This window comes from Pelobates fuscus, chromosome 2 (genome assembly GCF_036172605.1).
Source record: "Pelobates fuscus isolate aPelFus1 chromosome 2, aPelFus1.pri, whole genome shotgun sequence".
NCBI classification, from domain to species: domain Eukaryota; kingdom Metazoa; phylum Chordata; class Amphibia; order Anura; family Pelobatidae; genus Pelobates; species Pelobates fuscus.
In genome coordinates this window covers 140,745,074-140,760,751 of record NC_086318.1, presented here as the reverse complement: position 1 = coordinate 140,760,751, position 15,678 = coordinate 140,745,074, and the positions used below count along the sequence as shown (strand labels likewise).

At 38.2% G+C, this 15,678-nt stretch overlaps 1 protein-coding gene across 1 annotated transcript in view; it reads right to left on the bottom strand.

Moving 5' to 3' along the window:
• Window positions 1–14,932: 14,932 nt before the first annotated feature.
• The window catches only part of LOC134586214 (probable cation-transporting ATPase 13A4), an 81,423-nt gene continuing 80,677 nt past the window's right edge, over window positions 14,933–15,678 (bottom strand). The window contains exon 31 of the mRNA XM_063441710.1: window positions 14,933–14,979. Within this exon, the coding sequence (XP_063297780.1) occupies window positions 14,933–14,979 (47 nt within the window). The remainder of the gene's footprint in view (window positions 14,980–15,678) is intronic.

The window sequence follows — 15,678 nt, the reverse complement described above, 5'->3', positions numbered from 1 at the left end:
TTACCTCAAGACAAGGTGCTGCAGCAACTAAAGAAAGGTAACATAAACAAAGCTCCAGGGCCTGACGGTATCATCCACAGGTACTTAAGGAACTAAGTGTAGAAATAAGTGAACCTCTGTTTTTAATCTTTCAAGATTCTTTTCTTTCAGGAAGTGTTCCGGAGGATTGGAGGAAGACAGATGTGGTTCCTATATTCAAAAGAGGTTCAAAATCCTTGCCTGGAAATTATAGACCTGTGAGCTTAACTTCTGTGGCTGGTAAAATATTTGAAAGGTTATTAAGGGATAATATTCAAGAATTTCTTGAGAAGAACATGGTTATCAGCAAAAATCAGCACGGTTTTATGAAGCACAGGTCATGTCAAACTAACTTGATTGCGTTCTACGAAGAAGTAAGTAGAAGTATAGATCAGGGTGTTGCAGTGAATGTGATCTTTTTGGATTTTGCCAAGGCATTTGATACAGTTCCACACAATTGATTAGTGTTCAAACTCAAGGAAATCTGCCTAGATGAAAATGCTTGTTCTTGGGTAGAACATTGGCTTAAAAACAGAGTACAAAGAGTTGTCGTTAATGGTAAATTTTCAAGCTGGACAAAGGTGGCAAGTGGTGTCCCTCAGTGGTCTGTTCTGGGACCCCTTCTATTTAACATGTTTATAAATGATCTTGAAGAAAGCATTGAAAGTCATGTCTCAGTGTTTGCAGATGACACAAAACTTTGTAAAATAATACAATGTGAGCAAGATATTACTTTGCTGCAGAGGGATTTAGATAGACTGGAGGACTGGGCACTCAAATGGCAGATGAAATTTAATGTTGAAAAATGCAAAGTTATGCACTTCGGCGTAAAGAATACACAAGCAACGTATACCCTTAATGGAAGTGAATTAGGGATAACAACAAACAAAAAAGACTTGGGAATTGTTATAGACAACAAACTATGCAACAATGTGCAATGTCAATCAGCAGTGGCCAAGGCCAGTAAGGTATTGTCATGCATGAAAAAGGGCATTCATTCTCGGGACGAGAATATCACTTTGCCTCTTTATAAATCACTGGTAAGACAACATATTGAATATGCCGTGCAATTTTGGGCACCTGTTCTAAAGAAGGATATTATGACACTAGAAAAAGTGCAGAGGCGGGCTACAAAATTAATAAAAGGAATGGAACATATCAGCTATGAAGAAAGGTTAACAAATTTAAACCTATTTAGTTTAGAAAAACGTCGCCTGAGAGGGGATATGTCACCACACTCAGTTAATATGCCCTTGTGCAGTACTCACACTGACCACTGTTTCTGTTTGGCACTGTTTCTCATTTCTTTTCGTTAAGCACTACACCTGGCCCTTGTTTAGCACCTATATATTCTGGTTTCTCCCCTCACTCCCTGTCAGATCATTATCCTTCATCCTTTACCCTTTACCTGCTGTATCCTGGTTCCCGCAATTCTGACTCCTTGCTCCTGTGTCTTGTATCCTGTGTATCCTGATCCTGTGTTCCTGTTCCGATGTCCTTATGGTCCTGTGTTCTCGTCTCTGCCTGGTTCCTGTGTCCTGTGCCTCCCGTTCCAGTGTTCGCTTGCAGTGTTCCTGCCTAAACTCCAGTTCCAGTGATTCTGACCTTGCTGCCTTATTTTCATGTGACCTGCTTTGGGCTTTGCTCCTTGGTGTTTTTTATTTAGTGCTTGGTGGCTTAGGATCTGTGCCCCACTTATATTCCGTGGTGGCTGCACTATCCGGCCTAAGGCCTTTACTTATGCCTAAGGACTATCACGTGTACTCTGCCTGCTCTATTGTATTTATATTGATTTCTTGTATATATATTTGTGGCATTGTACATAATTTGTTTTGTGTATATATTATCCTTTGGTTTTCTTTAATACATTTTCTTGATTGCTCCATTCATCGTGTCCTTGCATTATTTCTCTGCTAAGTTGGTTCCCACATTTAAAGGGACAGTGCTGTCGCTGGGCAGCACCCCTTCATGTCATTATAGGATATGATAACATTATACAAATATATTCGGGGCCAATACAAACTATTGTGTGGAAATCTATTCACAAACCGGACTTTAGTACACGAGGTCATGCGTTTAGACTGGAAGAAAGAAGATTTTGTCTAAGGCAAAGGAAAGGTTTTTTTACTGTAAGAACAATAAGGATGTGTAATTCTCTGCCTGAAGAAGTGGTTTTATCAGAGTCCATACAGATGTTCAAACAGCTACTAGATGCATACTTGCAAAAACAGAAAATTCAAGGATATAATCTTTCAATGTAGGGTAATAACTGCTTGATCCAAGGATAAATCTGACTGCCATTCTGGGGTCAAGAAGGATTTTTTTCCTAGCTGTTGCAAAATTGTGCTTCAAACTGGGTTTTGTTTACCTTCTTTTGGATCAACAGCAAAAAACAAATGTGAGGAAGGCTGAACTTGATGGACGCAAGTCTCTTTTCAGCTACGTAACTATGTAACTATGTAACTTTGTAACTATGTATCTACTAAGCGGCTGCCTATTTTATGTTATGTTTAAGTGATTTCCCTATCCACATTTGTTTGCAGGGCACTTGTCCTACTCTTACCCCCATTTTACTTCATTTTGCAGCCCTCTAGTCTTTTCCAGGAGTTTTTAGAGCCATGTTTGTGCCTTACAGATTGTGTCCCCATTGACTTCAATGGGGTTCGGGTTCAGGGTCAAGTTCGGGGTCAAGTTCGAGCCCGAACCCGGACTTTTTTTTTAAAGTTCGGCCGAACCCGCCGGACCCGAACATCCAGGTGTCTGCTCAACTCTATTATTCTGCCATTAAGCTACATAGCATGTTTTAATAAACACAATAATTAGAATGGCGCAAATTTGTAGCTATAAAAAGCTTTCACCTTAACCCCTTAAGGACACAACTTCAGAAGCTTGTCTTACGCTTCAGGACAAAAGCCATTTTTGCATTTTTGGCTGTTTGTATTCAAACACAATTTGCATCTCATTTATTGCACCAACACATATCATACATCGTTTTTTAGAGGGCAAACAGGGCTGTAATTTGATGTCACATATACATAGATACATTCTCATTAATTATATAAAAATGCCCCCCCCCCCCCAAAAAAAAAGGAAAAAAATATTTATTTTCACAGTTTTGGCAATAATAGCGTGTGTATAATATGTCCAGCTTAGAAAAAGTAATTCAAAATAAATTAATTTATCTGTCTTGATTTATAGAGTACATCATATGTATAGGATTTCAGCTTATTTTGAAAGCTACAGGTCACAAAATACAAGGACTAAAATAAAATTTCAATTTGCAACAATTTTAGAATTTGGTATGTTTGTCTTGTAGGTTTAGTAGCCATCACAGAAAACAAAATTGCCACACAAAAGTATATATTTATATTTACCTAAGGTTAGTTTGACACTTTTTACGTAGCCATTTCATTGCCAATCTCTGCTAAATATTGGAGTAAAATTGTGTTTTTTCTTTATTTTGGCCTATATACATATAACAAAGTAGTTGACCTTTAGGGATATTGTTCAGCCATGGTGAGTAGTGTCCACTGCTGTACATGACATACTGGTTTAAAAAATGTCATAGTCTTCCTCCACATAAATCCTTAAGTCCAGAAAACTAATGTCGGAAGGACATTACAGGTCAGTTGTATTCCCCAGTCATTACTATTAGAGAAGTTTAAAAAATTAGTAAAATTCTCCTCAGAGCCATCCCAAATAAAAAACATATCGTCAGTGTAACGACGATAGGCAAGTACCTGTGCACCCCACCCATGATTGCCATAGATGATGGTCTCTTCCCATTGTGCCATAAAAATATTGGCATAACGGGGTGCATAGGTACTGCCCATCGCCGTTCCCCTACATTGCAAATAAAAAAAACAAGTCAAACCAAAAATAATTGTTACGTAAGGTCCAATTAATACAATCTACTAAAAAGTCTATTTGACTAGGAGGTAGGGACTGGTCAGAGGTTAGAAGTTGTTTGACTGCCAAACATCCCTTCTCATGTGGGATACAGGTGTAGAGTGAAGTGACATCACAGGTAATAAGAAGATATTCTTTTTTCCATGGAAAATTATTGATTACTTTTAATACATCCATAGTGTCCTTTATAAAGGATTTCGTTTTAACTACGACAGGTTGTAAAAAAGAATTGTACTTGGACAGATTAAATGAAATTGACCTGATACCTCACACTATAGGTCACTCAGGGGGATTTTTTTAAATCCTTGTGAATTTTTGGGAGAATATCAAATACAGTACTATAACCACTCCAGAATTGTGAGTGAAATTCTTAAGAGCATTTACTCTGATTTGTTTTTTACTAACTGTATTGCACTAGTTTGTGTTTATTCTGTATTTTAGATTATCTGACAATATCTACTAAGGACAGGGCCGCATTAACAGCCAATTGGGCCTGGTGCTGACAATTATGATGTGCCTAATTACGGAAGCTTATCGACAGAAAACACTAAACCAGTTATACCTCCCAAGTGTCATGTAGCTGGCGGAGGTGGTGCTTGAGGGAATCTCACAGGATATAGCTATCATAAAACTCATACCCTATGCTAATCTCTTGCTTTCATATTTCAAGTAAATCCATACCCCCTAACAGCAGTGTCCAGTGAAGCAGGATTTCGGTGGATGGGGTAAAAGTGTGGGCCACTGATGGGAATCACGTAAACCAGAGCCGCCCAAAGAGACAAACATGCCAAAAAGAGGGGGGTGGGGGGATGCACAAAGAATTTGATGGTCAGCCTGGTATGAATGCACGTCAGGCTGCCTGCCAATCATGCAGGATGACCTCAACCAAGGGCATACTGTGTAGACAGCACCCTGAGCTTTGCATAAATGAGTCTAATGATGTGCTAGCTCTACGCTTTCTAAGGACTGTCCCCCAACACTCGCTGGTTCACTCCTCTCCTAACCTTCTTACTAGCAGGCAGAAGCTCCTCTTATACAGTCTGGGACAGAGAAAAAGTGTATGCAGTCAGTGTAGAAGAAAGGGAACATGCCACAGTGTTAGAGAGACTGAAGCGGCAAGAGCATTTGCATAGTACGTAAAGTCAGCTGTAGCTTAAAGGAACACTATAGTCACCTAAAGTACTTTAGCTAAATAACGCAGTTTTAGTGTATAGATCATTCCCTTGCAATTTCACTGCTCAATTCACTGTCATTTAGGAGTTAAATTACTTTGTTTCTGTTTATGCAGCCCTAGCCACACCTCCCCTGGCTATGATTGACAGAGCCTGCATGAAAAAAAAAACTGGTTTCACTTTCAAACAGATATAATTTACCTTAAATAACTTTAATCACATACAGGAGGCTCTTGCAGGGTCTAGAAAGCTATTAACATAGCAGGGGATAAGAAAATCTTAATTAAAGAGAACTTGCAATCAAGAAAGCCTAAATAGGGCTCTCTTTACAGGAAGTGTTTGTGGAAGGCTGTGCAAGTCACATGCAGGGAGGTGTGACTAGGGTTCATAAACAAAGGGATTTAACTCCTAAATGGCAGAGGATTGAGCAGTGAGGCTGCAGGGGCATGTTCTATACACCAAAACTGCTTCATTAAGCTAAAGTTGTTCAGGTGACTATAGTGTCCCTTTAACTAATTTCATTGTCAGCCAGTCCACACCAGGTTTGTTACCCTATGTTACCCCTATGTTAATCCGGCCCTGACTAAGGAGTGCAAGTATATCCTCTATTTTTGCACCTTATAGCAATTGCTCTTTTGGTTCACAGTGTGTGATTCTACAAGAGTTATCTACACACCATGTATAATATCCGTGGGATAAATCTGTATTATTACTTTAATTGCACTCACACTTTAAATATTCTCTGCGCACCCACATCTTTGATTTCTTTTACATAGCATGTTTTGCTTACTATGCATTCAGCCCTAATTCAGCATATAATTACGTTTTATGTGTTGTTACTTTTCAGATATTATTCAGCCATGGCATATTTACTTGTGTTTACGTTCGGCCTTCATTTGACCATTTCACGTACATATCATAATGTGATACATACAGTTGTAATCTCAAAAGGGACTGTAAGTATGGTTCATAGTTTTTGTCTTCTTTAATTCGGCCTACATTTACCTCATGATAACACCATAAATTGTACATATACACTCCCCTTATCCACAATATATATACTATAGGACACTATAGGATTAGGAAGTCACCCCTCTATACTGCTGTTGCTACACTTAAATACTTTTGAACATCCCCCCTCCCCAATTTCTCCCCATTATAATGTAAATGAAGCTATTTTATTTTAATATACTACTTACATGGGAATTCATGACTGTTATTATTTATTAATTATAGGCAATATACTGTTGCGTATCACAGTTGAATTCCTACAAGTTGAAGGGAATTGCGTTGTAATAGCATTAAGGCTAATCCTGTAATACTTATGGTAACCATTATTACTATACAGTTACTATTGTTTAATTTATTAGTCTGCCTTCCTTATGGTATTTCTATTATTTAGGTCCTCAGCATTTGCCTCTCCCTAAGATGTTTTATTACAAGCAAGCATCTATTCAGTATGCTCATTACACATGTTTTCCTGCATTTCCTTTTTTTTTTTGGACAATCTTTATTTTTCAGATTTTAATACAGAGACATAATAAAGTATGGACATTTATGCATGAACAAGTAATATTTTGATTGTACGATTGGAAAGTTAGCTCAAGTAGACATAGACAAATCTGCCACAATTCATAATAGCTCTAATTTTTTGGGAGCAGCTAAATTAAACAATGTGCCACAACGTGAATGTCTAGAGTCCATATGGGTCACACTATTTAAGGACAAGACTATATGTCTCATAATTAGCCTGTTTTTTATAGGCATACAACTGGACTCTACCTTAATGCAGTCCAGGTCTCATAACTAGCCTGTTTTTTATAGGCATACAACTGGACTGTACCTTAATATAGTCCAGGTATCATAACTAGCCTGTTTTAATAGGCATACAACTGGACTCTACTTTAATGCAGTCTTCACGGATTCAGCAAATCCCGGAAGACTTGTACAGATTCCTTGCTCAAGGTTCCTATTTACACAATGACCTACAGTCCCTTCTGTTTTCACTAAATTATGCATAGAATAGGGATATTCATTCATTTCAGGGCTACTTTGCCTCCTGCCTTCCTGCTGATAATAGTTTCCCTCTTTCTTCAAGCTCGGGCCAATTTAAACATGGGGCACGAACTTATACTCAACTGAAATGGTAAATCAATGTTCATTCCCCCCTTGACTGACCAATAGCCAGTCATTTAGATTGATGCTGAAGCCCATAATTTGGCTTCAGCAATTTTTGACGACTTGTTATTCATATACATGTGGCCTCCCGATACTGTTAAGCTACCACATGGGCCGGCAGAGGAGATCCTCCGATCTCCCTTGTTGGCCTCGGCCTTTGCCCATTGTGACCCACCAGGAATTTGCCCAGTTTGCCCAGTGGCCAGTCCAGGCCTGTACATAGATCTGTGTATGCCCAAGAGATGCAAACTCTGTTTCCTGTGCAACCACTGATGGCTGATGTTTGTTATGAGCCCTGTCTCATCTTACTCTACTGTCAGTTGTAAACACCTCAAGTCAGTTGTAAACATTATCCATACTTATCATAGTCTGGCAGATTAATTGGCTCCAGATACAGCAGTTTCCAGAGAAATATTCCAGCGTGTATGTCCAGTCTTTTAAGACAGGCAACCAGCGCATCGACAAATCCATACAGTTCCTGGCTAATAAAGCCCTTGTACAAATCTTGCCTATTGCCTAACTCCTGTGTCAACAGACAAGCCAACATAAGTGCCATGACTTGAATAATGGAGTTCCAAGGCTGCAGCCCACAATCTCTGTATGTTAGTGGCCTGTGGGCAATTGCCATTTGTACCCCTTGCCAACTATGTCCTGCTCTCAAAAAATAAAAGGCTAATTAGCCAGTATTACAATCCACTGTTTAGTAGATCAGGCTGACAGTTCACCCTGGAAGCCAATCACAGTAATGATATATCTTAACTAACAAGGTCCGACTAAATCAACTTGTGAAAATTGGATATTTGAAAACTGGTTTTGGCGTATCTGTAGTTTGTTCCTATAACTTGCAAAGATCTATTAAAATCTACATGATGGAGGATTGCTGTGCTTCACTCATGAGATCTAATGTGCATGGGGATTCTAGCGACGCTGCAAATCATTATGCATAGCGTGAGGACGTCCAGTGTCATTTAGGCGACCAAAAGTCGCATAAAGACCTGGAAGTCCCTCTCATGGCTGTCTGGTAGACAGCCACTCAAGGAGGAGTTAACCCTAGCAGGAGATTATTGCAGTTTATTAAAAACTGCAATAATTACATGTTCAGGGTTAAGGGTGATGGGACACTGCACCCAGACCACTTCAGTGAGCTGAAGTGGTCTGGGTGCCTATATTGTCCCTTGTAGGCAAACCCTAGACATATGAGGTAATAATTTCAAAATCAGAACTAAGTTAATCTATTTTGAGTTATTTTTCTTTGGTTGCTCTAGTGTAGAAATTAACACTAAGAAATCTATATATATATTCTTTCAAGTTTATTCACAATTAGTTTTATGTTAGTTATAATTGTGTAATCAGAAGAAATCCCTATATGTCTTTAGAAAAACTAATATATAACTCATAGGAGAACACTTAATGAGAAAGCATTGAACTATGGTGAAACATACACATAGTAACAATGCCAAAAGGGATGAAATGTTGGGAAAATGTTGGACATGAAGGGGTTAAGTATGGTTTAAGTAATTTCCATATGTTTCTTCAGATCGCGCCAGTTTATAAGTACAACTTTATTAGTGAATTGGAGTATCTTTAGTTTTCTTACGTAACTTATGCAATGTATGATGTACTGTTTGTTGTATGTAACCTTGTAAGATTTGCAGTATTTTGACTAAGTCTGAACTTGTTTAACATTGCTAAGTGAAAATGTGAGATATTTTTCAACTATTTTAAAAATAACTTTATTTTTTTACAGTTTCTGTTAAGCTAAAAATATACTTCTGTGCTGGAATAGTTTTTTAGCATGTTAAGGAAAAATAAATACATAAATGTTTCTTCCTGAATCTCACTTTTCATTTGAATAGTTATTTTTATTAACCAGTGAGTGCTTAGAGTGTTATTATTCCTACAGTTTCAGATCGCATGTTATTCTCAGAGTCCTAAGAATGCAACCAGAGCAGAAATTTGACACCAATAGTTAGTCACAGCAAGCAATTTTTTAACCCCCTAAGGACACAACTTCAGAAATAAAAGGGAATCATGACGGAATATTTCTCTATACACACTGCATACAATACACATATACACACTCTGTATACTATACACACACACACACACAATGCATTTACTACACACACTGCACTCAATATACAAACTGCATCTTTTTTTTGGGGGGGGGGGGCGGGGGGGTGCAACATTTCATCTTTGGACCCAAGCACAGCACAATGTTTTGGGCTGGCCCTGTATTATGCACTCTGTAAATCCAGGCATAGATAGCCACAAAAGCCAGATTAAATTAAAAAAAAACAAAAAAAACATTGCTTACTATTGTTCAGAACCAAGGCAAGCAGGGTCATCCAAAATTAAAAGGAGAGTTCCAATATCAAGACACATTTGGATGAATCAAGATGAATAAAGAAAGAACAAAAATTAAGGTGCATGAAAGGAAAAGAAATGTAGCATATGTAGCTGAACAAATTTCATTACATCAAATAAGAAAAGAAAATGAACACTATTTTAAAAAAAATTATAATATAGAAAAGTAAAATCTAATAATAAAGGGGAACTTTCAGTTCTAGTGTGAGTTGAGTTGAGAAGAGAAGTTGCCGTAGAGAAAGCAATTACCGTATATACTCGAGTATAAGCCGACCCGAATATAAGCTGAGGCCCCTAATTTTACCCAAAAAAACTGGGAAAACTTATTGACTCACGTATGACTAGGGTGGGTAATGCAGCAGCTACTGGTAAATTTCTAAATAAAATTAGATCCCAATAAAACTATATTAATTGAATTTTTATTTACAGTGTGTGTATATATAATGAATGCAGTGTGTGTGTATGAATGCAGTGTGTGTGTATGAGTGCAGTGTATGTGTATGGGTGCAGTGTGTGTGTATGAGTGCAGTGTGTGTATGAGTGCAGTGTGTGTGTATGAGTGCAGTGTGTGTGTATGAGTGCAGTGTGTATGAGTGCAGTGTGTGTATGAGTGCAGTGTGTATGTATGAATGCAGTGTGTGTATGAGTGCAGTGTGTATATGAGTGCAGTGTGTGTGTGTGTGTGTGTGAATGCAGGGTGTATGTGTATGAGTGCAGTGTGTGTGTGTGAGTGCAGTGTGTGTATGAGTGCAGTGTGTGTATGAGTGCAGTGTGTATATGAGTGCAGTGTTTATATGAGTGCAGGGTGTGTGTGAATACAGTGTGTGTGTGTATGAGTGCAGTGTGTTTATATGAGTGCAGTGGGTGTGTGTGTGTGTGAATGCAGTGTGTGTGTATGAGTGCAGTGTGTATATGAGTGCAGTGTGTGTGTGAATGCAGTGTGTGTGTGTATGAGTGCAGTGTGTGTGTGTGATGCAGAGTGTGATGCAGAGCCTTGGTGGGGGTGGGCATTTTTATTATTATTTTTTAATTATAATAATTGTAATTTTTTTTGTTATATTAATTTTTTTTATTATTATTTATTTTTATTTATTTTTTATATTATTATTTTTAATATTTTATTTTATTATTATTATTTTTTTCATCCCCCATCTCTGCTTGATACATGGCAGGGAGGGGGGCTCTCACTTCCCGGTGGTCCAGTGTCATTGGCAGTTCAGTGGGGGGAGGGGGGCTGTCAGAGAGCACTTACCTCTCCTGCAGCTACTGTCAGCTCCCTTCTCCTCTGCGCCGGTCCGTGCAGCTCCTCTGTCAGCGCACACTGTAAGTCTCGCGAGAGCCGCACTATGACCCCGCGGCTCTCGTGAGATTTACACTGGGAGCTAACAGAGGTGCTGAACGGACCGGCGCGGAGGAGAAGGGAGCTGACAGGAGCTGCAGGAGAGGTAAGCGCTCGCTGCCAGCCCCCAGTCTGTATTATAGCAATGTAAATTGCCATAATACAGACAGTGACTCGAGTATAAGCCGAGTTGGGGTTTTTCAGCACCAAAAATGTGCTGAAAAACTCTGCTTATACTCAAGTATATACGGTACTTGGTAAGTCTCACCTTGCCTGCTATCTTACCCTTTTTTGATTTATTTTACATATCTTTCTGTTTATGTATAGCGTGACTAGTTTGGTTTATGACCTCAGTACCTGTCATACCGAGTACTCATATTTCAGTTTATAAATGGCAATGGAAATGTCCCCAAGCTGTAGAAGAGCTAAATGTGACTGCCTTTCCATCTTGTGATGTTGGCATCCTTATTGTCACACTATGTTTCTGAAATTGAATTTTTTTGCTTTTCGCACTGTTGATTCTTGTATTCTAACAATTTCTATTTTGTTGTGTTGCCCTTCTCTCAGCTTAACTAACCTAACACAAAGGCATAAACAAAAGCACGTAGAGGTAAAACCACTATAAAATGCATAGCACCCCGTGTTGGAGTAGAAGGATAAAAAAAAAATAACTTATACTTAACAGTAGGCATATGTCTGTAATTATAGCCCTCAACCAATCGATCAGGGTGGATGCTAAAGCTAGTATATGTTATTTTAGAATCCCCTCCCATTGGCCATGGGTAGGTGCACAAAGAGGAACCAGTGCCAAGTTTTCTTGGGTAATGTACTTTCTCTATTCCAATGGGACGGAGCCTTTTTAGAACTTGTCAGCAATAACTTCCCAGTCGCTAGTTTTTTAAGCATAGTAGTGCTGGTGCAGTAACATTGAGCAATGGTGGCAGATTGCCATTTAGTAGGTTCAGTGACAGTGCAAGGATTTTTGCAAAAAAGGTGTTACCGCCTCATTCGCTCCACAGTGGTCCTGTAGGTTTAACCCCAGAACATAAAACATTGCCATACCTTGAAAGTAGCTGTCACACTGAAAGCCACTAGAGACACCTCTGCTACAATGCCATGTTTAGCTAAATGAAGCGTTCAAAGTACATAGCGATTGTCGCTTATGTACAACAAGTCCCCAATGCTCCTGTATGAGAAACATTAAATTGGACCAGCATTGCCCCATCAGTGACATTGAGAGAATGTTACATCCAGATGGCCGGGCATGGTCACCCCAGAAGTGCCCAACAGGGGATTTGAACCTGAGTACTCTGCAACCCTGGGCATGCTGTTTCTCCTCTGAGCAACTATTCAGCTCATGTATCAGCCTGAAGTCCAATCTTGTCAAGTCTCCAGCACTGGGGGCTGGATTTAACCTGTGACTGTATTTTAGTCATCTGAATTGTTTTAGTCTAGTTTTAGTCGACTTAATCTTAAAAATTGAGTCAAGTAAAATTTGACTAAAATTGTTAGTCGACAAAATAACACTGGTGGGGGCAGTGTGGGGTGTACTCTTTGTGTGTATGGAGCTACATTGTTTGTCTCTGTACAATGCAAAACCAATACACTTTCTTTAAATAATGTGGACATAAAAGCAATCATCTGTTCCTTAGCAGGTCTTAAAATTAGGGAAGTACAACCTCAAATGAACAACACATTCCATATTACACTGTGTCATGATTTATTTAACAATAATAAAACAAAAATGGAGAAGGTGTAGAGGGTGTGAAGTGTAGATAGTGTATTGTGTGGGGAGCAGTGTGTGGAAGGTTGTTCATTGTGTGGGGAGTTGTACTGTGTGTGTGTGTGGGGTTGCACTGTGTGTGTTTGTGTGGTGCAATGTTTGTAGGGGTATACTGTGGATGCACTGTGTGTATGGGGGTACACTGAGTCCCTGCGAAAGATGCCTATGCTTCTAAACTAGTTAAATGATTTCATGCCTGATTCCTTTACAACCCCATCCAACCTGGCCAGGATTTGTTGTTAGATGACTGGGTACTGTATCCTTTCCTGCTTCAGATGTGAGTGTCTGCATTTCCAAAGGTCAGGATATTTCTGACCATGAATACTGTCCTCTCGAGTTTATCAGGGAGCCTAGAGGCTATAATCACTTTTGCGTTATTCCTGCCATCAATGACTCTAATCGCATCAGTTCTTATGCCAGACCCTGCAATATGCACCTTTATGCACTCAGGTCTTCGTGTCATTGGGCAATAATGTGATGCTAGTATACCTGTTTTCCAAAGCACACATACATTATGGAGATGTAGAAATGACCTAATATTTGCTTTGGAACATGCTTTGTTTCTAGTTTTGCCCGATAAAGCATATTTCTTCATTTTGTTGTCTTTGTGTTTCCAGTTCTATGCTATCTTTGACGTGGTTTGGCTAATTGTGTTTGTGTTTTTATGGTTGCCTTTTACTTGTTTCTAACTATGAATAATTTGAGCTCCTCAGAGGTTCTGTGTGCTGAGCCTGACCAATCTAAGACTTGGTAATATGGATCTATAATTTTCTGTCTATTTGATTACTTATCCATACCATGTGTGTAGGATCACTAGGCATTAGTCAGTGTAAATAAATTAATTAACAATTTATTCTTGTCAGTTAATAGGCTGAGTCCATTAGAATGAGTATAGCTATTTTATGATCCCTATATTCACATGAACTTTCCTTTTAGATATTCTAAAATTTAGATTACATTTTTCAGAACTCAATATCAGACTTATTCCCTTTTTATGTAGTTATCGCCATCTACTGGAGCATACTAGTTACAACTACTAATTTATGCTTGACAAACATACCTACAGAAAATAAGTATATTTGAAGGGTTGAGATTAATAGGAGCTAACTAACCTTTTATGGATTTCTATGGATTCTTGAATTTCAGAATCAAATTATATTATTTTGAAGTTATTCATTTTAGACATAAACTACAGTCTACTACAAACGAATTGCAACTAAATTGTTCATTCCTGGAACAAGCAATAGGCAGAACAAGTACTCTATGATTGCAAGAACATGGATCAATGTAACTGTAATTAAGGTGGCAAAAGTCTACATTTCGGCACCACTGGATTGCTAAATGTAAGGTCTAAGATACATTCAACACTGGAAGGAGGTAGATCAGGAAAGGTTGGGTGGCTTTGTGAACTATAGAATAAGTAACTGGAGCATAGACACGGCAGGCAACATAACATCCAAACATAACATAATATAGCAGAAAATATACAAAACTGTGAACCCTTGTGGGACTTTTCATCATTGGTCAGGTGAACAGCAGAATGAGAGTAAAGAGTGTCTGTCACAAAGACAAATATTATATGCTGCAGTATAAGAAAACGTGTAGGTTGCCAAATGCTAAAAAGAAAGCCATTTAGGATGTTAAAAAGATCAATCCTTTATTATTCTGAACATTAGAAAAGACAATATTTATACAACTGAGTAAAATTATACAACTTAACAGACATAAGATAGCAGATATCACCCAGGTTTGCGTGTTATATAGACAGAAAACAGTATCTGGCTCTGACAGCAAATGAGCATATGGTCACTGTCCACAAGTAGGATCAATCCTAGACTTTACTTGCCTAGGATTCTGCTATTTTGAAGTAGATTGGTCCACAGCTGAAATGAGTCTATTTATGTCCCGCTAGGAACCAGAAATCTAGTGTAGGACAGGAATTATAAAAGGCCCAAATTGCTCATTGCTTCTCATGTATAGAATATAGAGCTTAGAACTGAGATAGGCCTATGTAGTAGCCCATGAATGAATGAAATGATAAATATGTCGTAGGAACAGAAATAGAAGGATCATTGCTAAACATGTTTCCCAATTTGCTATGCAGCTGCGAGTTTATGTCAAACGCAGCCCCGTGTGCATGTAAGGCTGCCTACTAAAATAAAGGGTTCATCCCTCCAAATTAATGTTTTGATTGGTATATTGAAACATGAATCCTGTGCAAAAAAAATACATAAAAAACAAAACAACATAATGCCTAGTCATATCCCAGTCATGGAGTACACAAACCGGTCAATAATACTACGCCTGTTCTATCACAGTTTATCTCATGATTTCGGTTGCATTTAACCCCTTAAGGACACATGACATGTGTGACATGTCATGATTCCCTTTTATTCCAGAAGTTTGGTCCTTAAGGGGTTAAGCTGTTGGAAGCTCTTTATATTTAGAGACAACAGGGCTTTGTAGATCATTCAGTAGTAAATAATAAACAAGTGTTGTGCTAATATAATGTCTTTTGTCTCATATTTTCATATGTACATGCATGCAATAAACAAAAGGTCCAATACATACAATAAAAAAGTTGGATTTGTTTAAAATCAATGTAATCCTTTAAATATGTTTTACTTTTAACCTTTACATGTTCAATAGTTGTATGTATTTAATACATATAATCCAAACTTGAAAATGTGACAATACAAAACTGTTGATCAGTGGTAGTAATACTTACAAAAGAGCAACACAAAATGAAATATCTATGTTTAAGAGCTAGGTATTATTTTGTTTTATCCCATTGAATAATGTATTCATTTTTACAGTTAATTGTACTGTCATGCTTATATTTATTCATAGTTTTACAACAAAATCCAAAATATTATTAGACAGAATTTAATTTATGTATCTTTTGCCGTTGT